Below are 25,098 nucleotides of genomic sequence, written 5' to 3' on the forward strand. Positions count from 1 at the left end.
TTCCTCGCTTACGCAAATTTTGACCGATCAAAGAGAAAGAACCCCATTCCTTCCACTAAAACAACTTCTTGCACCCTTTGGAGCGTACTTTGTGTGCCTGTTTGCTTCTTGTCTGCTCCCCGCCTCCCTGACCTCAACAACAGCTCCTGTCAACTTGTATTAAATCTGAACATGGGGTTTTTTAAGACATCCCCTGCGGGTCAGACCTTCCTCAGCTTCCCAACGTAAGAAGGGTTAAGCACAGATGATAATCACAAATCTACGTGACAATACTTGTAACATCACAAAATACCCCACCGGACCGGTGGCAGGGACGGTTACGAAGAACGACAAAACCAGAAGCCTTATGAAGCAGCATCCTCCATCGCGCCTGAGCACGGAGCCCAGCTCCCTCCTGCTGAACAGCCCAGCTCCCACACGAAGGGGAAACACGGCCCCACGACCGACTGTGACGTGAACCAGCGACAGCAACGGGCAAACTGGGGTTGCGGGATTTAACTGGGAACCTGCCTTGCCCCCACCATCAGCTGGGTCTCAACTCTGCGCGCTCAGGTTGAGGGTCGGTACCTGCCCCAAATACCCCTGCGTGCAATTTTTTGGTGCAGATCCTGCCCCTGCTTTGTGCAAACAACTACCGTGCAAAATCAAAGGGAGGTGAATCCCTGCAGGATTCACCTGCAGCTCTGGCTGTAGATATCCACCCCCCCCGCACGGCTCTGGCCCCAGACAGCAGCAACGTCCGCCGCCCACCGGCATGGCAGACAGAAAGGCTGGACTCGAGATGAAAAACATTGCTTGTAAGTTAAGTCTTGGTTTACAGATCAATTAAAACCAAGCTGCATGGCTTCCTATGCCCCTGCCGAGCCCAGCGCAGTCTGAACTGCGCTCTCCTGGCGACGGGGCGATGGAACAGAGAAACCTCGCTGATGGCTACCGGCGTCTTCCTGCAGAAAACACTGAGTTTGCAGCAGGGACAGAGCATATATACATTTATTTATTAGCAGTGGTATTGGTGGGTGCCTTATTATGAGGCCATAAGCAGGGTTTAATGACTGTCACCAGGTTTAGTGCTCGTTTGAGGCCATGGCCACGCACTGTGCAGCAGCAGGCTGCAAATGCAGCGTCCTTCAAACAACCTTAACTTTAAAGCGACCTACATATCAGCTCTGGATCCCCGGGCTTGCAGGGACAGTGGCTGAAAAGGTCACCCAACTTACATAAGTTCTGGGACCCGCAGCGTTGTTACAAAAGCTGCGGCTCAGAGGCAGAAAACAAAGTGACCTGACAACGTGGGAGCAAGCCCAGGGATGAATCCTGCAATGCTCTCCAGAGAGAAACCTGGATTTAACGATCGTCCTCGAGTCAGATCCAGCTGGCGACGACCCCACTGTGTGAGTGTGGGGGGCAAGGAACGTATCCAAGTCAGAAAACTTGGGTGTTTCAGCTAAAAGCTCAAAAAAACTTTAAACAAAGCAAAATTTTGACACCAGAATACTTCATATGTGGAAAGAGCATTTTCTCCTTAATAAAAAAAAATACTTGGATAAAAGGAACCCATCCAGTGCCCGGATAACAGCACGCAGGCACTGCTCCACAAACACGGGCACGGGCTCCCATTTCTGCAGCACTCCCCGGCTTGCCGATACGGCTGGAGTTCTTCCAGATCCCTCGAGCGAAAACAAGAGCCGAATCTGGCACGGCCTCTTTACACACAATAGCAATTAGCGAAAAGTCGTAACTTGTCAACAAATACCAGCTTCCCCAGCTGCTTTAGGAGGACGATACCAGCGATGCCTACGGACCTGCTGCGAAGCAATCACATCAAACGGCAATAATACACACGTGCACGTGCCAAAGGAGGAGATGCTGCCTTCCCTCGGGCTGTGGGATGGTTTTTCTAAGTTTTTGTTGTACAGAAGCAGGGGGGTCCTGTGCTCTGTTGCGCCCCGAGCCCAGCGCAGCCCCGTTGCCGCTCTCCCCTCCCGTACCTGCATCGCCTCCAGAGCCTCCTTCAGCTGTTGCTTCTCTGGTCGGTCTGATGAGTGGCTCAGCAGCTCCTGGGGAAAAAAAAAAAAAATATATATATATATATATATAAACAAAGAGTTTGGGTACGTTAGGAAAGCTGCCCACACCCTGCCTGCAGCGGGCAGGCTACGACCCGCGGGCAGCGGCTGCCAGGGTGGTGGCAGGGACGCCGGGGCGGGCGGCTGCAGCCGTAGGACGGGGAAGACGCCAAGTGGCTGGTGCTCGAGAGATCCGTTACACGGAGTTGACGGGAGGAATTTCACACATAATCAGATTATATGCAAGCTTATTTTATATTCATTAACTGCCTCTCGTTGCTAACAAGTGCAGAATTACCCTGGGTCACCGTACTTTAAGAGACGGCACAAATATTATGTCGTGTTAAGTGGATCTAGTAATTATTATGTTTGAAGGGGGAACAAAAAAAAAAAAAAAAAATCCCTCACTCTGCATTTGGCAATGATTCATTCTCTACTGTAAAAGCCGAAAGATGCTACAGCCAGGATGGCAGCTGGCGATAAGTGCCAATGCTGAAACACTTACTTTTAACAGGAGATGATATTTCAAAACTCTCTGCATGGGAACCACCAGTAGATCTTGCAATTTAAATTTCCCGTCCTGAACCTTTAGTGTGCATTCCTAGTAAAGAAATCAACACATCAGTGGTGAAGCAGCTGAGGGAAAACAACGGTTCCCCCCCCGAAACCGCCTCCAATGTCCTGTGACTGTAACGTTTTGCCTCTGTAAACTCAGTTCGGGGGAGCAATGGCTCACGGTCCCTGCATGCACCCAGCCGCAGCCAGGGCCCCACCACAGAGGTTATCCAGGAATAAAACACAGGGGCTGGACCTAAAAATACAGACATTCTCATGCAACTGAGCTCTTCCAGTGTAATGAGACACTGCTCGCGAGCAGAGCACACCGATGCTCTCCAACCTCGGGAAATGTCAAATGAAACGCATCAGCTTAACTCACCTGCTCCGTGGTTGGAACTAACGCATTTTATTTGCGAGGGGCTGGGAGCAAGCACGCAGAGAGCGGCTGCGGCTTCGCTGATAAGCACTCGGTCATGAAGATGAGCGAATGTGACTGCAGGAAGTTTTGCGACTGCTACCTTTGCCCAGACCCACCGAGCTACGTGGCTTCGCTGGGCTGGCTGAGACCCCCTGTGTGCCCCCCCGGGAAGATGAGCGGAGCTGCCACGAGGGAGGGAGAGAAAGGAAGAGTGGGCCAGACTCTTTGCAGTGGTGCCCAGTGACAGGACAAGGGGCAACGGGCACAAACTGAAGCAGAGGAAGTTCCAGCTGAACATGAGGAAGAACTTCTTCCCTCTGAGGGTGACGGAGCCCTAGCCCAGGCTACCCAGGGAGGTTGTGGAGTCTCCTTCTCTGGGGATATTCAAGCCCCGCCTGGACGCGGTCCTATGCAGCCTGCGCTGGGTGACCCTGCTTGGGGAGGGGGTTGGACTGGGTGACCCACAGAGGTCCCTTCCAACCCCCACCATGCTGGGATTCTGTGAAGAGCACAGGAGCAACTGGCTTGATGCAAGATCCAGAAAACGTGTTTTAAAAAATTATTAAATGCAGTTTTATCCCTGAACTGAGTTGCTACTTTTGCACGGAAAATCAAAGAGCGTTTGCAGAGAACAAGGTAACGCGTACAGACAGCCCAGCAAATTCAGATTAGCATCAAGACCAAAGCAGGAATTAAAGTCGGGTAAAAACAGCAGCTCAAACAATGCATCCTGGGGCTCCTTTGATTTACTTAATATCTGGATCAGCCCCTATTTACACGAAGCCTTTACGCTGGGGAAGGAGGCCAGGGTGGTAATCCGGGTGCTCGCCTGGGGACGGGAGCTCGCTGCCGACTGTCCCCGATGCTGCAGGTGACCTTGAAAAGCCACCAGCTCCCAGTTCGGAGATGCTCGGTGCCTTTGGGTCTCCCTGCACAACTTGAAGAGGAATTTGTCCACAGCCAGCTCCACTCCAATAAAGCAATCCGGTTTGTTCTATGTTGGATAAACTCAGGGAAGGGAGGACAAGAGAGTGTGTTCGGGGTGGAGATGCAGGGGCAAGCAGGGTATGAGGACAAGATAACCCCCAGCTCTGCTCCCTCGCTGAGCAGCACAGGCTCACCCCCTCGTCCCTCCCCTCTCCTGCTAAATCAAACGTTCCCAACACGCCTTCAGCTCCAAGAAGTCCTTTCAGAACCCGCGACGATGGGGGTGGGCGGCTCTCGGCCCCAGCGCCCGCTCACCTCCACCTTCTGCCTGACGTCCTCCCGGTTGGCGAGGAGGTGGTTGAGCGTGTTCTGGGCGTACTCCATGTGGCTGCAGTACTTGCCGTAAATCAGCAGCCTGGAGAGGGGGAAATCACAGATTTAATCAGAAACACTTGCTGGCAGTTATAACCTGTTATAAAAGATATATGTATATACTTATATACAGTGAAAGGACAAGGCAAACAGCTATTCTCCCACATAACTGCTTAGCAAAGTATTAGCACTCTTTTACATTTGGCTTTTTAACATTTGAACCTTCTGAAGTTTCCAGAGCTGGAGCCTGTGGGGGTGATCCAGCTCGGGGCTGAGTGGCCAGAGGAGCCTGTTTTCGGAGGTACGACGGCTCATCCCTCCACTCCGAGCGCGACGTGTTTAACCACCGTGCCTTCCGAGCACCACTACAATGAAGGGAAATGCATCTCCACAGGGATAGCTCTTCCTAGAGCAGGTTACAACATGGCTCTACAAGAGGTACCCATGTCCCACAGCCTGAATATGAAAAGAAACAGCAAAGAGCCAGGACCCCGTCCCTGCCCAAGCTGCCGCTCACCGCCGGCGCTCGCCTCTCCTGGGCAGCAGCTCCAACCCCAGGGAGGCCCTGTGGAACAACTAAACCATGAGGAGAGGGCAAGCGTTGAACCTCCACAATCCAACCCCGTGGCTCCTCGGCTATGAGTCAGCTTTTTCTCACGACTACGCCATCGCCATCATCCCCTTGACGTCTCGATAGTCGCCGCGCAGCCCCGATTTTCCGGCTGTGCCATATTAGCACCAGGGCTTGCGAAGGCAGAGCAAGGATGCGCTTCAAGATCAAACAACAACACAAATCCATTTCGTGAGAGTATTTCTGAATGCAGCTCGCTCAAGCCTGGGTATTTGTCTCCCAAAAAGTCTTCATTTCCCCAGTCGCAGCCGCTCACAGCCCAAAAAACAATCCCCACCACCGTGTCTGAGTTGTGCCCCTCTCTCTGAGGGTTTCTGGATATTTCACCAAGTAAGAAGGAAGGTAAGAAACCCTTGATTCTTGAGACATGCCTAGAATGGACATTGGTGATGATAATTTGCACCTCGCCAGAGAACAAGGCTTCAAATCCCCTTAAAACCCAAGGACACATTTTAGAAAGTTCTTTGCTCCTTGCAGGATGGGCCACAGGGACCTAGAGATCAAAAGACTGGGTAATTTGGGACAAGAAGGTTGCCACAGCCTTAGGAAACACAGTGAAGCTCTGTAACGATACCCCAGACTATAAATTTAAACACCTGACACCAACAGAGCAGTTTTGCTGTGGATTCCCCCTTTTTCCTCCACTCATTAATCCCGCATGACAGGTCTGGGTCCCCCCCCCGCCGTTAACTGCATTGCTGCTGATAAGACACGTATTCCATCACCCGCTGCAGCTCATCCATTATTTCGGGGCCTCGTCTCTCGATGGAGACAGTCTGGGAGCACCTGACCCCGCGTCGCTCCGTAAACGCGGGGCTCCCAGACCCCGGCGGGGAACTGAATGGGGAGATTTATGGGAGCCGCGGTCCCCGGCGAAGCCGCAGCCAATACAGATCATTCTTCCACCTTTTCCCCTTGACAACTTCTGAGCATGCACAATAATATCTACCTTGCCAGCACTCGGAGAGTTTCAAAGAGGCTTCAGGAGCATAAATTCAAACTCCAGCTTTCAGAGAAAGAGATTTACAAACCATTTCCTTTCAAAAGGAAACAAAAAAAAAGGGCTGCAAAGCAGAGGAGCAATACATCATTTTGCTGGGATGTCTCTGAGGATGCGTAGGGAAGCGAGAGCTATTTGTCATGGACACATTTGACGGAGGAAGGTCTTCTACACAGGGACCAAGCAGGGGCTTTGGAGGTCCACCTTTCCTTTTGGTGGGGGAACACTGTCTCTCCAGCTGAGCTCACTTTCTCCTCCCGCAGCTCCATTTCCTTGCTGGAAAATGAGGTATCATCATCTTTCCTGACGTAGGGAGGACCCTGCTCCAAACAGATCAGGTTGCTCCAAACTCTTCATCCCCGAGAGCTCAGTTTTGGGTGTTCTCCAAGCCAAAACTCCCCATGAGCAGCAGTTCCTCACAACGCTGAGGTCCTCAAGACCCCAACGGGCTGAACACAGCAGCTTTGGCAACGCCATTGCCACCTCGCAGCCGTCGGTCTGGCTCCTGCATTTGCCTCTCAGGAAGGCTTTTAGCTCCTTCAAAAAGTTGCTTCCAAACTCCCTTAGGAACTGGGCACACACCTGCATGAAACCCACCAGCTACCAGCGCTCTGCTGAGCTCCCACCAGCAAATTAACAGCAGCAAACGTTTATTTAAAGGCTGTCAGCCCACAACCGAGCCTCGCGCGCCCGCACAGCCCTGCAGATCTCCCTGGGGAGCAGTGCCACCTCCACAACTCCTCCCGCGTCCCTCCCCTGCTCCCCACGTGCACAGCTCTGCCCCGGGGATGGCACCGGCAGGCACGGAGCCAAGCCAGGAATTAGGAGATCAAGATCACCTAAGTGAGTTTTATGAGTATTTTTAAATTATTTGCATTCTTCTTCAGAAACTTTTTTTTTTTTAATTTAACCCAGAAAACATTCCCTTTTTAGAAAGAGGCGCTGTGAATGATGGAATATCTGACCTTACGGTGTCTTATTAATGCAGATGGTATTTCTGGAGTTATTGACTTCTGAATGGCGTTTCTGTGTCTAGACACTGGTTTAATCACAGTGAAATAACACCCTGGCACGATTCCACAATGAATCAGGCCTTTGATTAGTATTAAGGATATTAAAGGCTTTTATTAACCTTATCTTTGCGTTCTGGGGTACTCCTGCTCACAGCTGCCTAAACACAGAACCTATTCTGTTTGTGCAAGCAACTTCCACATTTATTCATCATGCAATAGGTGCGGGCCACGAGCAATGCCAACTACGCAATTTTTCAGAGTGAGCAATCGCTTTGATCCAACCGGAGCGACGTCTCCCCTGCGAAGGAATCATCCCACCACATCACAGGCCCTCAAAGCCCCGCTGCCGCTTGCAGGAGACTAGAATAAACCCTCAAAGGCGAGCAGGGTTCTACTCCATTCTGGCTCGCCACAATCTGAGCGTTCCCATCTTTATCCCCTCCAACGCATCCCTGTAAACACATCGTACGGTCAGCCGGCAGAACAGCCGGTCCCACAGGGCAGCCAGCCCAGCAAAAGGCAGACACGGGCTTGCAGGAGCAAGAGTCCACAGGAGCCACGCCGACCTATCCAGGTCAGCCAGAGAGGAAAGGCTGAGGGAGCTGGGCTTGTTCAGCCTGGAGAAAAGAAGGCTGAGAGGGGACCTTAGAAATGCCAATAAATATCTGCAGGGTGGGTGTCAGGAGGATGGGGCCAGACTCTTATCAGTGGTGCCCAGCGACAGGACAAGGGGCAACGGGCACAAACTGAAGCATGGAAAGTTCCGTATGAACCCGAGGAAGAACATCTTCCCTCTGAGGGTGACAGAGCCCTGGCCCAGGCTGCCCAGGGAGGTTGTGGAGTCTCCTTCTCTGGAGATATTCCAGACCCGCCTGGATAAGGTCCTGTGCAGCCTGCGCTGGGTGACCCTGCTTCGGCAGGGGTTGGACTGGGTGATCCACAGAGGTCCCTTCCAACCCCGACCATGCTGGGATTCTGACATGTCCCAGCCTCTGCTCTGGGCGACCCGACACCATCATGGCTGGATTTGCTTGCTCAAGTGTCAGCACCGAGTGATGTTTCGGCTGCCTGAGAGCATCTAGCTGCGGAGGATACAAAACCAGTCTGCTGCAGCAGGCATTTCTGCTCCAAACTCTGGAACAGGCCCTGCAAACATCAACCCGTCTCTGTTGAAACTGGAGCTGCCCAAATACTGGGTTTCCTTTACCTCTCTTTGAATTCCAGAAACACTTTTGCCAGGCTGCTTCCTCCAGACATCATCGAGACGTCGATGGCTCTCAGGAAATTGAAGTGCACTTTAATTAGGTCCTAAAACGAAGAAACGATCAATACTTTAAACACAGCCAAAGCGAGTGGGCAAACACAGCCTAAAGAAATGCACATTCACCACTTCATCAGGCAGTCATTTTCTCTTTATTCTCTTTTTAGCTGTTTTTAAAACAGGTCATTCTAGTGAGACGCAGCCCTAAACGGCCAGGGTGTAATTCTGTTAGGAGGTTATGCCCCACGATTTCCATGTGCATTGAAGTCCCTTTTGCAGGTCTGGAGGGAGCGGAGGAGACGAGCAGGCTCCAACCCAGACCACGTGCAAGCCAGAGTAGGAATCAATTCCTTCATTGCAGTGTGCGTAAACCATCTCAGTACAGCTGAAATACACAGCCCCAGCGCTCGAATATCCTCCGTATAAAATTGTTTTCTTACCTAGGGTTCATATAATGCCCAGCTCTAAAACTGAGTGTTAAAGAATATCTCCTAAACCCGTTCAAGCTCCGCAGCACATGAAGGACTGAACCTCTACAGGTGAATGCACAAATCTAACATGAAATCTGAGCCTTCAGTTAAGCAGGAAGGTGGCAGAGCTGCCGTGAAAAGAACAAAGATTTAAGCCACTACGTCTACGCCGTTACCTCCAAATTGATAAAAATAGCTTCCATGTCTTGGGGAGTCAGCACCAGCCTCAGGGGGTTCATATAGTTCTGCAAGAGGTAAAGGGAAAAGCGGTTGAAACACCGAAGAGGAGGGAGGAAGGTGGGTTTTGTGCATGGCAGGTATTTTTCCCTGCTTCATCAGCCGCCTTTACCTGGGCAGGGAGCAGCCAGCTTTTAATGAATTTAATCACTTGCAAAGGAAGACGAACGGCAACGCAACTCTCCAGACCGGGCTGTGCCAGGGACCCGAGAGGGAGCCAGGCACCCCCGTGGGTGCCCCCACCCTGCGCTCCCCTTGCCCCCCGCGTCGGGGGTGGGAAGGTGCAAGACCCCCAGGCGCGGGTGGGCGCAGACCCCTCTCCTGCCAAACCTGCAGGGAGAGGGATGGAAACCGTGCAGTTTCTTCACCTCGCTGCTGTCGGGAAGAGCTCTGCAGCACCTTTTCAGCTCTTTGGTTATCTCACCAGAATTTTGCCCTTGAAAAAGCGCCGATGATGTGATTACATTGGAAATGCCTTTCTGAACAAATACATATTAATAGAAATGTCTTCCTGACTGGTAACTGCAAAAAAAACCCCAATGCAATGCACCAAAGACAGGACCCTCTGCCCATAAGACGCTGTCAGAACCTACCAAGCCTTCGCCAGCCTTTTTCATGGATACCAAAGCGATAATTTAACTCTTCCTCTAGACTGACCAAGCAGGGCTGTGGCTGTTCCCGAGGAGCAAGGGCTTTTACATCAACGCCACATACATTGGGGCATTTCTATGGAAAATGGGCAATGTTACTGCACCGTGCCGGTTTCGCTCACGGCTTTCTTTGCGGGAACTTTCAGCAGATAGAGGTAAATAATTGCAAAAAAGGGTGAAACAAAAGCGTTAGGGTGATTAGAAATGGCAGATTAATTTTCTCTATTGTTCTTCATCCCTGCTGCACTCCTCAGAGCAGAAACCACCTCCACGCTCCAGCCACATCCACCACTCCGCTGTCTTCCTGAGGTGTTCATTTATTTTTTTTTTCAAAAGAAAGGCACAACAATAATTTATCAAAACCAATTAAACGCCACGAATGCAGGCAGCAAAATGCTACTTTTAATCCAATTAGTTTCAATGACAAGTCAGCACAGCTTTAACACTTTTGAAAAAGGCCCAGAACAAAGAAATGATTCCGTAGCAATCAAAGTGATAAGGTATCTACAGACGCGGCTCTTCTTGGCAAGAACGGCCTGGCAGAGCGAGGAGTGGGAGTCTCTTACCCCAGGGCAGGGGGGACGCAGCAGGAAGGTTTTCAGCCTATTTCCAATACGCAGCGATCAGAAAAAATATGCTGTTTGGCTCCCGCGGTTACAGGCTGCACATTTGTGCTTGTCAGTATGGGTTTTCTGGATCCTCCTTCTCTCCAATTTTACACGTGAATGCATTGATCCTGCCTCATCGCAGCTGCCAGCTCTCGCGGCGAGAACTAACACAGCGAGATTAACGCAAGACCAAGTGATGAGGTGGAAGGCGATGGTACAGAAAAGACTGCTCCGTTCTTACCTTTTCTATATCTTCAAGTGTTTTGTAGTATTTGGCCTCCGTTTCTTGGATTTCTAGCAAACAGCAATTTCTTTTGTCATCTTCCGTCATTCCCATTTTCTAGAAAAAGGGAAAATCACGCATGGTCAGGTACTCTCAAGAGCGGTCCAGCAACCTCATGCAGAGCAGAGCTCCAGTTCAGCCTTCAGTAACGGCAAACTCCGAACAAGCACAAGTTGGGAAAGTCAGGGGAGTACTGTTACTGGTTTATGTTAAAGGCAACTATTTTTATCAAAAAAAATTAGGAAGGAATCCTGGATGTGCTATTCAGTATGTTTCAACATGGCAAGCATTACATTTTTTGCATTTATTGTAGCTACATCACCAAAGACTATCAGCTAACGAATAAAGAGAGAAATGTTGGGTTCCCCAATTTTTTTTGTTTAAGATGAAACTCACAACACAGCCTAAGTGGGTCATAAATAATATGTTAGATTTCTACACACACCCCCTTTTACTCACAGCTCAGACCTCAGCTGGATGGAAACCAATATTTTAAAAAATGCATCTTACCTGCATATATCTAATCTGAAGCATGCAGAAATACAAGAAATCAATTAGCATTACACACTTGCTATTGCAACAAATCTTAAAAAAGAAATCCAGTATTTAGACAGATAAGTGGGTGCTTATATTAAAATCAGACTCTTTTACTCAGGGAAGAGAAGGAAAGGGAGTCAGAGCCATCGACTCCATCACTGCTCAGCAGTGTCCAAGAAAACATAAAACACTGTGGAGGGGACAGTGAAAAATTACCAGTTCTACTGACCTTAATCCTGCACTACCTGGCTGCAGGGCACCCACATGGTGGGAGTTTTCCCCCATTTTTGCCTTTTATACAAGAAATTCCTATCAAAACCTTTCCAAGGGCCAGTTCCCGGGCCAGCTGGCTTCTGCAACCGATGGCAACCCGGTAAAAACACTGGTGACCAAGGAGCTGTGCAGACTTCTGCATTGCTACCAGTGTCTGTGCACAGCTCGATGTGCTTTGGCAGGATCAGGAGTATTTTGTGCCCGGCTCCTGGATCCAGACAGGTTTTTGGTGCACAGGGAGCTGCTCAAGCTGCAGACAAGGCACAAAGGGATGAAATGCCCCAACCACCATCGTCATGATCTTGGTACCACTCGCAGCCAGGCTTGGGATGGCTCAGAAAATCCACATGGGCATCGCTGCCCCACAGCTTGGCCCGTTTGCCGGGCTCCGTGGGGTGAAGCCCTGCCCTCCGTGGTCCCCAGCCCCTCGGCCAGCACAGCCACGCACCCCGCTCCGGGGATTTAACTGATCGCTCAACTTGCCCGTTGATCCTGCTTCGTTACGGGCAGGTATGTACTGCTTGCAGCTAGAAGACAGTAATCACAGTCTGAACAAACCTGGGGATGACAGATGTCAGAGGGTGGGGGGAAATTTGGCAGGCCACACTCCGGTTGCAAGGTCCCTTCCAGCTCTGCATTAGCAGAAGCCAGGGCAGCCCATCTCCTCGGCGCTGGGGACACAGGTAGCGAGGGTGGCTGTGAGCACCTCTGGGGAGATGCAAGGGCCACCAGCACCTTCCTGGCTCATCCACGGGGCATGATACTTGCACCAGAGCCCTTGGAGTTCAGCCAAGTCCCTCCATGAGGCTGTGCATGCTGCACACCCAGGTTTCCCCATCACTGAAAGGCTTTTAGAGATGATGAGCAGGGTCGGCTGCTTGTCCCTAAAGCCACAAAGATCCCTGCTGCCCCAGAAAGCTCTGCCGTAAACATCTACCTGCTCTGAGACACCCAGGCAGGAGTGGCAACAGGCACAAACAAGTGCTGGATCCTCCACGCACAGATCTGTCAGCGCTCGCCCCGATCTAAAAACACCGGTGGCAGACACGGCACATCTGGCTGCTGGAGCGGGCAGAGCCGCCGCGCTCCCCATCCCAGGAAGGGCTGCACCGACACACGCTGCCTTGGCTCAGCAGCCAGCTGCTATTTTTAGCTTATCTTTTAGGGCTTGTTAGTTCTCCCTTTCCCTTCCTCCTCCCGAAACTCCTTCAGATGACAAGATGGGCTGGAAAACCTCTTGGAGAACCCCCTCTGGGCCAGCACCATCCCAGCTCAGCTTATTTTCACCCCTCATGAGGCAGCTCAGTTTCAAGGAAGGATGCAAAGCGATTCGCTTCCCTGCAGCATCACCTGTCATTGGCAGATACTTATTTATTTAATTGAATCTTCTCCCTTCCCCTCCCACCAAGGCACAGCGTTAAAAAAATGCATATAAATTGTTACCATGGGCTGCTGAACTTCCACTCTGATGATATCTTCGTAGATATCATCGCCTTCATCTTCACAGGGGACGCAGTCATAAATATCCTCCCCCAGATCATGTTCGCTGGAACGAGAAGGAGAGCGATTTAGCAACAATAAAGAGGGCACATTCGCTGTCACTTGATCAGACAAACCGACAACTGCTCTCGCACCAAGGAGGGAGGATAACCAAGACAATAGGAAAACCCTCCTGGCCCACAGCATTGACACGCTCAGTCCCCGCTCCCTGTTTGCCTTGGGAAGCCTTGTTTTTCCTGGATCAGTACCTGCTGCACAGGTCCTCCCACTTGCTGGAGGCTGGAAAAGGCGAAACGCTGCTCAACGTGAGCGGGGATCGCAGCCAAGAAGCTGCTCGAGCCCTTGCCAGGCGCGCCTGGGATGCCCAGTCTGCCACGGTCTGCCAGCTCTGCCCCTGCAGAGCTCTCGCCCGGCACTAATCGGCCTGGCCGAGACGGACTCGCCGGCCAAGCAGGACCATCTGAGCCATCACTGCACACCACCGAGCCCAGCACCAAGCCAGGTCCAGCTCCACCTGCCCCCAAATATGTCCGCAGCCTCCTGTTCGTCTCCTGCATCTCCTCTTTACGACAAGGAGCAGCTCTCATGTCAATGACTTTAGCCATACTGTACCTACAAAACAAATTTTAGCAGGTTGGACTGTGGTATGTTTAAGGCACTGCGCTCACTCGTGGCCTGCTTTTGCTTTTTCTTGAGAAAAGGCTTCCTTCACACCAAAGAAACCATCTCCCTTCCCTTGTTAGGGCTGCAAACTGCCACAGCAGCCCACATCCACTCCAAGCAGTAAGCACACAGAACCACAGCATGGTGGGGGCTGGAAGGGACCTCTGTGGGTCACCCAGTCCAACCCCCTGCCCAAGCAGGGTCACCCAGAGCAGGCTGCACAGCACCGCGTCCAGGCGGGGCTGGAATATCTCCAGAGAAGGAGACTCCACCACCTCCCTGGGCAGCCTGGGCCAGGGCTCTGTCACCCTCAGAGGGAAGAAGTTCTTCCTCATGTTCAGCTGGAGCTTCCTCTGCTTCAGTTTGTGCCCGTTGCCCCTTGTCCTGTCACTGGGCACCACTGGAAGGAGTCTGGCCCCATCCTCCTGACCCCCACCCTGCAGATTTTAGAGGCATTTCTAAGGTCCCCTCTCAGCCTTCTCTTCTCCAGGCTGAACCAGCCCAGCTCCCTCAGCCTTTCCTCGTAGGACAGATGCTCCAGTCCCCTCCTCATCCTCGTAGCTCTGACACTAAACACTCACCCTATGGCCCCCTTCAGTAGATGGGAGCAACCCAGCCCTGCCCCAGTGAGGGGAAGCGCGACAGGGATGAGCTGAACTGAGCTGCCAGGGCTGCGCAGGGACCCGCAGCAACACCTGGCTCAGCCCCGGGCAGAGCTCAGCAATGGCCCCGCTCTCCCGCCGCCACGGGCACCACGTCGAGGTTTGCAAGCTCTAGATCCAGTTTCTCTGGGCGATGCACGGACTCTCATAAAGCACAATCCCTGCCCTGATGGGTAACTGGGCGATTCCTAATCCAGCGTGTCCCAGAGGAGGGGCAGGCTCTCAGCTCGGTGATGCTCAGCCCCAGTGCTAAGCAAAACCCAGTAATTATATTTACATCAGACATAAATTAAGCAGCAAAAAAGTCACATTTTCAGAACCGCCTACATCACTTAGGAGATGCCCCTGCAAGCACAGGTTTTAAAAGCATCACCGAGATGTAGTGCCCAATTTGTATTTAAAGGTAATGGTGTTAGGTACTTCATCATCTAAGCCTTTACAACCTCCACCCCCAAGGGTTCATAAGTCTTAGAACACTTTAGAAAATTCAACCTATAATAAATACCAATTAACAATAATAATTCTAGCGCTCAGATCTACAGGTGCTGATTGCTAACAGCTCCCACTGAAGTCAGCCCCATGGGATCAGGACAGTGTGAAACGCTGGAATATCAAACAGCCTTTGCATATTTTACAGGCTGTCTCTTTCAAGATGGGTATTAATTACATACAAATACACTTAGGTGTAAAACTGTGCTCAAACTGCAACACTCGACATCTCTATGTTATACAGCATGGAGCAGCGGAGCACATCTGTTTGCAAAACTGGGCTTTATTTCTTTTCTAAACGCAGTTCTTTCTATTTTTAGAAACAGATTTATTTAATAAAAGTTTGGGGATTTTAAATAAATACACTGGCACGATGTATCCGTCCCATTCTTCCAGAGTGATGCATTGCAGCTGCTGTAATAATGCCCACTAATAGCTGGTGATCCATCTTCCCCTTCCCAAGCGTCGCCGTCACTGTTATTATCTGTACCAATATTTATATTCTCAGCTCCGCTCCTTCTCCAGAGCGAGTAACTCCTGGTTCCTGATTAATCTTCCCTTCCCGCCCGCACCTCTCGGATTGTTGGCTTTCTCTCCATACATCATTTCCCTGGCTCGAGGGTCGTTAGGAAGCGTATGGTTGGATTAATGTCGTGAGCACGAGCCCAGCTGGGTGTGACCTGACCATGGCGAGTGCCGCGGTGATGCTGCTGCTGGAGCAGAGCCCCCTTCACATGATGGCTGCTCATCACCAGCAACGAGAGCTCTCAGCAGCTGCTTTGGGCTATGTACGAAGGAGAAGATGGCATCTGGAGGCGTCCCTCGGAAGCCCCACATCCTGAGCATCACCTGCACCTCCTCTCCTGCACACAAGCACAACCCGGCGCCAAGTCCAAGCCTCAGACCCCAGCATCGCCCGTCCGCAGCCTGCTGCCATACGGGGGTCCCAGCCTGAAGAAGTCCTCCTTTTCTCCTCCACCAAGGAGCCACGAGCTCTGGATCACGGCTGGGCATGCACCAGGACATCACTGTTAGAAACCCAGGCAGCAGCATGGGATGCTGAAGGGGTTTTGCTAAATCACGGGCTGCCTGGATCGAGCCTGGAGAAGGACCAGTGCCCCACGGACCTGGCCCAGCCTGGCCCCAGCTCCGCTGGGCCATGAGGAAAGCGGCAAGCACGCCTTCCGAGGGCAAACACAGCATATTTTCCCACAGAACTGCCAAGAGCCATCTGACACAAACGCTGCACCTCTCACACCACCTCACCGCTCTCATTGCTCTAACCAAGGAGCCAGGTCCCGGCTGCTCCACTCGTCCCTGCTCATCAACACCAGTACAAGCCCTTCTCATCTCCGATTTCTGGCCTGAGGCAAAAAATAGGGACAACTCCCTCGCCCTGGGGCCATCCAGCAAGACATCTCCATTTCAGAGCTCAGGGGAGAGGCAGCAGAGATGCTCAAACCCGACAGCTGTGGTGGTATTAAAACGATACCTTTGTTCAGCGGACCCTTATTTATTAAAACCCCTTCCTAGTACATCTCTGAGAAACACCAGAGCAGTAAAACGTGCAGCTCGGCCTCTCCCAGAGCAGGGAGCGAGCGGCCAAGCTTTGCTGGCGCGTGTTCGGCTGCTGATGCCGCTGCTTTGCACACACTGATTTTCATCGGTCTCCGCATTTTGTCTGTCAGAGTTGCAAACATGCACCCTACCCGTCACCAAAAAAGAGAGCAGGCACGGGGATGACTGTAGCCGGTGGCAACCTCAGAACATACTAAATTTTAAATGCCTTAAGGGGAGGGAAAGCGGGGCAGGTATTTTTCGTGTTTAGCACGGTCGCTTGCTGTGAGAGGCAATAAACTCAGCATCCAAAGCATGTCACGCGTAGACCGAACAACTTGAGCCAGGAAGGCCAGATCCTCACCTCATTCTTCACAAAGAAAAGCAATTTCCTCCTTCAATAAAAGCAGCAGAGTCTGTGAGTTACTTGCGGGTATCAGAGCCTACGATCTGCTGTCCGGATTAGGAGATTCATTGACAGCTCTGGGTTTAGAAAAGGGATTTTATCCGCCCTTCAGAGCTAACAGCAGAATTTACAATTACTGCTATTAGGATGGATGTAACCAGCTTTGGCTGGCAGCAACTTGCCTAGCCAGGAAAGCTCATTCAAAGCAAAAAGAATAAAGCTTCTCATAAATAAGGCAATTTCAGGCAAAACCAACGCTTTTGGCTGAGCTCTTCCTCGCTGGCAATGCCTGGTCTGTACAAACGCCCTCCCAAGCAGGCAGCAGCCATGCCAAGGAGCAGCCCCTTTACCAGAGGGAGCGATGCCAGGCTGCTGCCTTGGCGTAAGGGACAGACAGGGACATGGAAGGAGTGAGCTGAGGAAGGGCAAGGTCTCTCCAGGACCCCTGGCACTTCCAGGTGCCACCTCCCCAGACAGGACGCCAAAGCTGAGTTAGTTTGAGGAAGAACCTCACTGCCCTGGGTGAAGGCACTGGTCCCACTGCTCCCACCACTGGGAACCAGCCCTCCATAGCTCAGCGCTGGGCCAAAACAGAGTGCACAGTCTGCTTCTGGGCTTTGGGAGAAGATGAGCTCCGGACTGGGCTGCCCACACTACAGGACGGGCACAGATGGTCCATGATGCCCCAGTAAATAATCTGCAGCAGGTCCACCACGCTAAGGGAATGCTGCACATTACGTTTGCAATGACACTGTGGATGAGGAGGGTAACTGGTGAAGCTCTGATGGTCTCGAGGGCCACTGAAGGACCTCTTTATCTATAAAAGCTACTCTGGGAAGTTGATGAATTTGTAACCAGCCTCAAGAATTCAAGTATGAGCCCAAGTGAGTCCCTTAGGACAAACCCACCATGCCAAAACCCTGTCCAAACCACGGCGGTGCTTTTTCTCCGCTGATGAAAGAGCCAGAACCACCAGGAAGTGCAAAAGAAAGAGGAGGAGAAGAGAGAAGGAGCTAAAATAAGACAACCGAAGGACAAACCCAAATTTCCAGCCCTGTGGCCGGGGTTAAGAGCCAGAAGACCTCAGAGCCACCGCGGGGTCCAGGCTGGAAGTGCATTTGCAGGGTCCCTGAGACAGCTGCCCAGCAGCTGCAAGCCTCCAATTCGCCCCAGTAATCCTCGACTTTCTCATTCTTACTCTGCACTTACAGCTATAAATAGACGGTTCATCTGACCAACCCCCTCATTCACGGTCTCCGTCAGACGAGGACAAGCAGAGTCCTATATTTGCAACACATCTGGCAGGCTTAGGTTTCAGGGTGAAGGAGTGCAAGATGCGCACTGCAGACTGGAGACCTTGCAGGGTTTTAATTAGCCAGATTGTACTTGGACAGAGACATGCATCTGGAAATAGCAAGAGAGGCCTTTTGCCATCTATTCTACTCAGGTCTCACATTCCCCCTTCAAAGTGGAACATTATAATCCCAAGAATGAGCCTCACACAGTTACAGCAGCTAACATGATCCTAGGGATGGCATAAGCAGGACATATAAAAATCTTTACTGGTGACAAAGAAGAAAAGACACGTTTACAAGGGCTATGGCTCAAGCGCCCTGTACCACGGAGCCATTTATTTAACTGGCTGGCATGTGTGGCTCTTCCAACACAGCACAAATAATGAGAAAAGTGGCAGCTAACTTATCATCTCACCTTGGCTCCTCTACTCATTACTTTTTTTAACGCAGTTGAGAAATTCTGCTGATCACATCACTATTTTGGAAGACACGAGGAGGCAACGCTGGTGACAGCAGTGAAAGAAGCAGGAGCAACCTCAGTGAGCAGCTCCTGGCAGGAGACGGGTTGTTGGCAGAGTCTGCGCCCAAACGACTCGCATCGCTTGAGAAATCGAGGCCGGGCAGGAGATATTCTGCAGCTCCCCTTCTCTACAACGAAAAGGTTTGGGAGTACACCAGTATCCCCAGTGCTTTTGCTGGGGATAAACCCCCAGTGAGCTGCAGCTCAAAGCAAGACCGGGGGCACCGATCTGCAGGACGAAGCCCCCCGGGAGCACAGACAGGGCCAGAGCAGGGTTTGGTGGGAGCTGCTCTGCCGAACACACTTTCTTTGTCCTCTTTGCAACACGACAACTTCAACCCGCAAAGCAATTCGCTGTTACAGGAGAAAGAAAGAGATAAAAGTCATGCAACTTATGTGTTTCATGTCCAGCCATTCACAGCACTTCTGCCTGACTCTGAATTCTTCAAACAGCCACCAAACAACCCAAATCCCACCCCACGTGTAACCCACCCGAGTCTGCCAGGCTTCGGGCCAGCGCAGAGGGACGGGGCCGTGGAGCAGGCTCATGATAACGAAGGTTCTGGTGCTGTAAAGAGGACCAGGATTAATTGCTCTCATAAATTTAATGAGCCAAAATAACTACAGAGTGCTTAAGTGGCAGCAGAGAAAATCTAGGTTAAATGTTAAGCACAACTTCAGAAGTACCGGAATGGTTTGGGGCAGCTGAAACAGCCACCAAGAGAGATGGGAAAGCGGTCAGCGAGGAAGATGCTCCGCAGTAAGGTGGGTAACTGCCTCCTGCCGTCAGCGCCCAGCAGCCGTAGCTGTGTGGGACGCAGCAGCTCCCATCCCCACGGACCCACGGGAGCATCCTCGGGACTAGAGTCGCTTTGATTTTTGGGGTGCAGGCTCCAGCGAACGCGCCCCATCGTTGCCACGGCAAAGACCTGCTCATTTCCTGGGCAAACTCCCCCCAAATCGGCTGCTGCTCGAGGGTCTGGCACTAGGGCACACCGAAGTAAATCAGGCAGCAGAAGACAAATGTCCCTTTACTGCTCGTCCCAGTATCGATCAGGCACCGCTGGCAAACCGGCCGGCCCTCGCCATCTGCCCGGGCTCTCTGCTGGCTGCCATCTGGCCGACGGCAAAGCGAACCGAGGGGCCGGTGGGCTGAAGACAGGGAATATGAGAACTTTCTAGCTCCCTGGATACCCTTTTAGTTCCCCCTCCCCTTTCCATCACTAATTGTGCTTTTGTTTTCTCTGTTTTGCTTTTTTTTTTTTTTTAATAGCTGTTTCCAGGCAATTATCTGCCTCGATCGCTGGACGGCTGACCCAGCGCTGGGGAGCTGCACCTAGCCCAGCACAATCTCCGCGATGCCCCGAAGGTGAAAGCACAATGGGTTCACCAAGGCATGAACATCCTTTATAGACACCAGCACCCCGCAGCCACCCCGCGCTCGCACGCAGACAGCCCGTTTCTGCAGCGCACGCGAACGGCCCTCGCCGTGCTGCTGCTGATCCGCTCCCAGCCCCGGCGCTGGCTTTTGTCCCCTGCTGCCACGGCTCCTCCGCGCCGGGAGGGACCTCGCTGCCCATCGGGACGAAGGTCCTAGCTCTTCAGAGCACTGCGGGGACAACGGGGACAAAGCCTGGTTCCAAAGTCTGGTTGATGGTTGGACTCGATGATCTTAGAGGTCTTTTCCAACCTATGATTCTATGATTCTCTGCTTCCCAAATGTGCACCTCTGTCACAAATATGCATTTTGAATGCTCTGCAGAGCAGGAATTCACCCAAAATCTCAAATGGTGGACACCGAACCGCTCCATCTAAGTACTTAAGGATGAAACGAAGCATTCTGACATTCTCCAAAAAACGCATTTTTACCAGCCCCCAAAGCATCTTGTTAGAACCAGCTCAATATTTATCCTGAGCTTTTTACCCCAGCAGCACAATGACCAAAGAGAGCTCCCTTTGGGAGACCCCTCTCTCCCAGGGGGTACATGGGGGTGCAGAGCCCACCGAGCTTGTCCCTGCTCACCCACCCCCAGCCCCTCGAGGCCAGCCGGGCCCCTGCCGCAGCACATTTCATAGCTGTTTTACAGACAGGACTGTGCGTCCCTCTGAAATGAGCCAAAGGGCAAAAATCACCCCTCGGTCGCACCGACGCAGCGAGTTAACGTGGCAAAACCAGGCGGAGGTGGAGGGTCCTCCTGCGAAAGGGAGGATTGCTGCGCCCGGCTGTGCTGTTGGGTAGCGGTTCCTTCCATGCGCTGGGTCCCTTCCCTGCTCGCTGTGAAAATCCTTTCCTCGCCGCCGATAAAGCGTTTCGGATGCACTCGGATCTGCCCAAGGCTGCGGGATCGTCAGCAGTATTAAATGCAAGACGCTGGATGGAGTGAATCATTCCCAGCTGGTGAATGACACCCTTGTTCCGCTGCTTGGAGATCGGCAGCAGCTAAGAAAGAGCTTTCTCATGCGGCCCTGCAGTTTGCCAGCACCCAGCATCGGTGCCCAGTACGCACCATTGTGACCAGCAAGTTTCCTATGAAAGTTTCCTTGTCAAGCACGGAGAGACGCTCCTTGTCCAAGGGAGAAAGGGGGGACTATTGCTGACGAGTCCCCAGGCCGCGGGAGCGGCAGCAAGGGGCTCTCCGGGGCGTTTCTGGGGTTTTTGCAGTCACGGGTGAATTACGTCTCCGTTTCGTGGGCTGCGTTTCCATGCACAACCCGGCTGCCCCAGGAGCACAGACCTGGATGAAGGAATTCGTGCAATATCCCCGTGCCGATTTACACGTGCCATTCCCCAGTGATCCCAACTGATCAAGAGGATTTCGCAAAGAATGGGGGGAAAAAGGAAAGTTAAAAGTTGGAGACAATCTGGGACAGAAGACAGTGATCAACAGGAAATAAATCTCTCTGTCGTCTGAGCACAGGACCTGGGCATCTCAGCCCCTCTCGCAGAGGGACCCACTCGCAGCCCTGAGCAAAGGTCTGAGGATCAGTTTGGGAAGCTTCCACCGGGCTGCGGGAGCTGCACCGCCGGCAGCAGAGCAATTAAAACCTGGCACCCATCCGCAACGCCGAATAACCTCCTCCGAGGACACCTCACCGAAATGCCATCCCACCAGCACTCGTGCGCACCCAAACCTTTCTCCAATTCAATGAGTGCCTATGTGTGGGAATCAGGAATTTTAAAATCCTATATTAAAGGGATTTTGAGGACTTTGGAGGGAAGAGGGGGGGCGAATGTTGCTCCTGAAAGACTCCCTTTATAAGTCAAAATTTTATTAAACTGTAGCTGCTGGGAACAAACCGCGAGCAGGGGATTCCAGGGTACTCCGTTCCCTCGACTAGTAATTTACGATTTACTTTTGTAATAACTGAAGCCATAAGGAACTCATTGGATTAAGGAGCCTTATTATTTATGTTGCGGAACAATAATATTTAACTGTATAAAGCCACATATCCACCCATACAGACTTTCCCTCCGTATGAAACAGACTGCACTTCATAAGTAAAACCCCGGCCAGCGGGAACGCTGCCATTGAATTCCGATAGCGCCCATGTTTCACCATATACGTTGTAGTTCAAGGTTGCTTTTAAAAGCTCGTTCTATCATCACCGTGGGCAGCAAAACACAGACACGAGAGACCCAGATAAATACAGAAACAGAAACCCCGGCGGCATCACCGCACATCTCACCACCCCACCAGCAAGGGACTGCCCTGGGGCCGGCTGGCGTGATCCAGACTCACTCACGGGTGATGCAGACCCACGTGCCAGCACCCCTGCAGCCCCAAAAACACCACGGCGGGGGGTCCAGCACTGAGTTAGCAATGGGTATCCCAGTCCCAGTGAGCGGCTCGGCTTCGGTCGGCTCGGAGGAGGAATTACATCCCAGGGTTTGCAGCTAACGATGGGATTTAGTGGGCGGAAGGGGTCCCCATGGACTTGGCCCCCTCACCTCACACTGAGCCACTCATAAACTCAACCTGATTAAAAGTGATGCCTCCCAGGGCTCTGCATAGGCAAAGACGGACAATTGTAAGAGCACAAAAATCTCCTGGCAAGACGATCAAAGCAGCCAGCCTGGCTCTCCGAGCCCTGCTGTCAAATTTTATCCGACTTTGCTAGAACTACATTGCAACTTTTCCCTTTTCGTGTCCCCTCCCCGTGAGAAGGCGAAGCCACTTACTCCGCCAGCTCCTCCAAGCTCCGATATACGTCGTCATCGTTTTCCGTGGTCTCCTCCGACGGGAAGGGCCTGGGGAAGGAGAAGAATGACAGCGTTACTGGTGTGTCTCACCCCTCGCAGCAGATCCCCTGCAGCCCCAGCTGAACTCAGCCCAACCCCTCAAGCAGAGGGTGTTTCCGAACAAAATATTCACTGCAAATACATTTTTTCCTATTGAGGCATCAGCTCCCAGGACGACACCATCTCAGCTGCTTCCCGCGGGCAGCGCTGGCACGGCAGGACAAGAGCCCAGGTGCTGCGGCTGGCTCACCGCAGGGCACCATCTGAGCACTGAAGCGAGGAGCGGCATCGTCTACCAGCATCTCTGAGACCCCGCGGCTCAGCCGCCGCTCCCCGCTGTGCACAAACCACTCGGTAGAAATCTAATTCGAGGCCGGTGTTGGACTTGTGGAGGCAGAGAAATAAACTCTTTCCTCCACCTGTGATGGAGCCTTTCCACCTCCGAGCTCCTGTCCCACTCGGCTGGGGCACGGCCAGGCAACACCCAGCCGCTTCCCACCAGCAGCTCCCACCGCGGCAAGCAGCTGATCCCGCCAGAATGAACGAGTCCTTCTGAACCCTGGGCTTCCTCACCTTAACAACTTCATGACAGCTGAAAAAAGTTAAAACCCTGAGGATGAGGGAAAGGACACCAAAAGGGCAAAAGGAAGGAGGGGGAAAAGCAGATTAAAAGAGAAAGGGAGCGGGGAGAAAGCAAGAATTCCTTGGCTCATTCTGCAGCAATAACCAAATAACGTACGAAGGAGATGAAAAATACTGCTTTAATTAAACCCAATGTATTATTGCTGGCACACGTCCACAGCAGGCTATGGCTCTGCACCTTGCGACTCCGGCTGCGTCGGGCCAGGGCTCCCGCGGTCACAGCCAGAGCGCAGGGAACATGGGCTGCGGCAGGGCAGCTCGCTCCGGCCCCGCCGGCATCGCGGCCAGGGGGTCCCCAGGACTGGGCACCGGGCTGGCTGCGCTCCTGGGGCACTGCCCAGCCAAGAGCTGGTGCTGTGGGTGAGCAAAACAGGGTACACGGGAACTTACCACTGCTCCTAGGTGTAATTTCCTTCTCTCCCCTCCCACCCTCCCTGTTTCACGACAGATTGCCTCTCCTGAAAGATTTAACACGTGGCCTGGGCTAGCCCCTGAATTTGCTATTCTTGGATCCTGTCTCCAGCATTAATTTGCCTTCCCTCCTCTGCTACTCTTCACCCTTCCTTTGGTGAGCAGCTTCAGACCAAGAGCTTTGAAATAGTGCTCAAATCCACAGTGAGCTCAACTAAAACCACAACCAGGTGGTGAGCCCAGGAGGGATAAGAGCCGCGGTGACCCCAGCCACAGAACAGGACGATTTCACACTCCAGCTGTCAGGAAACAAAGTTTGCTCGAGATGCAAACCCAAGGGAAGCTCCACGAGGAGCACCCAAGGGTGGCATTTCTAACCATGCCCATGCACGAAGCGGCGACGGCGGACAGCGATGGGTGGGAAGAGCAGATGGGGCTCTGCCTGCTCTCATAATCTCGCTGCAAAGCAGGTGCCGTCAGGTGAACATCCCAACACCCCAACATCTGGCACACACAGCTGCCCACGAGATGTGTGGGGAAGCTCATTTTGGAGAGAAACTTCGAAGCACAAAGGTAGAGCAAGAGACCAGGGAGCACCCAGGATCTTCACACAACATGCGTGTCTGCCTGCGTTTCCTCTCCCCTGCCGTCCCCTGGGGATGAGTGACAAATGCAAAAGCCACGTGAAGCACAGACAAAAAAGCCACCAGCTGCTCCTGCACATGGCTGAGCCGGTCACCGGAACCGGTCTCCGACCTCTCCCGGACAGGCAAGGGGGTACGGCCACCCCCGCTGCAGGGCTGCACCATCCCGCACAGCTCCGGCAAGGAAGGAGAAACTGGAGGTGACCTCTCTTTAAACACCACTTGTTAAAATAAAAAAAACCACCACAAGGCACGACCTCCTTTCTTTTACAAGCATCTTCTGCTCTTAATCTCTATTTCCTTCTCCAGTGCTCACCACGCCAGAAAGAAAGAAGTGAAAGAGCCATAAGGAATATTAAAATCACAAGCACACATTTCCAGCCATAAATCTGGGCTTGAGGTGTAATCAGTTCCTGTGATAAACCCCTCCATGTAAGACAAGGAGACAGCAAAGAGAGAAAAAATATTTTCTAATGAGAGTTTCCTGGAGACGGTAGCTTCGGCAGCCCTCCCAGCTTCACCTTGACCGTTGGTAAAGCACCGGAGTGAAAGTCAGGGCAGGGGAGGAATTAATAACCTGCATCTCCCCAATAGCGGCTAATGGCTAAATAAGGATGCACAGAACGTAATTAGAAGGAAAGTCACACCGAGGAGAGGATTACTAAATGGACCAGCTCAAATCTGGAGCTGAAAGATGGATTTTTGGAGAAAGCCTTAGGTCTGTCCTTTGTTCGTGCCTCTCTCCCCAGCCGCCCATGCCACAGG

At 52.2% G+C, this 25,098-nt stretch overlaps 1 protein-coding gene across 2 annotated transcripts in view; it reads right to left on the reverse strand.

Annotated features, from left to right (window-relative positions):
• The window catches only part of VAV2 (vav guanine nucleotide exchange factor 2), a 152,760-nt gene that overhangs the window by 17,817 nt on the left and 109,845 nt on the right, over nt 1-25,098 (reverse strand). For both annotated transcript variants that reach the window (XM_075439114.1, XM_075439113.1), the window contains exons 4-11: nt 22,577-22,645; nt 12,748-12,850; nt 10,453-10,551; nt 8,893-8,961; nt 8,193-8,293; nt 4,285-4,384; nt 2,572-2,667; nt 1,989-2,057 (exon numbers count right to left, since the gene is read on the reverse strand). In XM_075439114.1, coding sequence (XP_075295229.1) covers nt 1,989-2,057; nt 2,572-2,667; nt 4,285-4,384; nt 8,193-8,293; nt 8,893-8,961; nt 10,453-10,551; nt 12,748-12,850; nt 22,577-22,645 — 706 coding nt within the window. The remainder of the gene's footprint in view (nt 1-1,988; nt 2,058-2,571; nt 2,668-4,284; nt 4,385-8,192; nt 8,294-8,892; nt 8,962-10,452; nt 10,552-12,747; nt 12,851-22,576; nt 22,646-25,098) is intronic.

The sequence above is a fragment of the Opisthocomus hoazin genome, chromosome 19 (assembly GCF_030867145.1).
Source record: "Opisthocomus hoazin isolate bOpiHoa1 chromosome 19, bOpiHoa1.hap1, whole genome shotgun sequence".
Lineage (NCBI taxonomy): Eukaryota > Metazoa > Chordata > Aves > Opisthocomiformes > Opisthocomidae > Opisthocomus > Opisthocomus hoazin.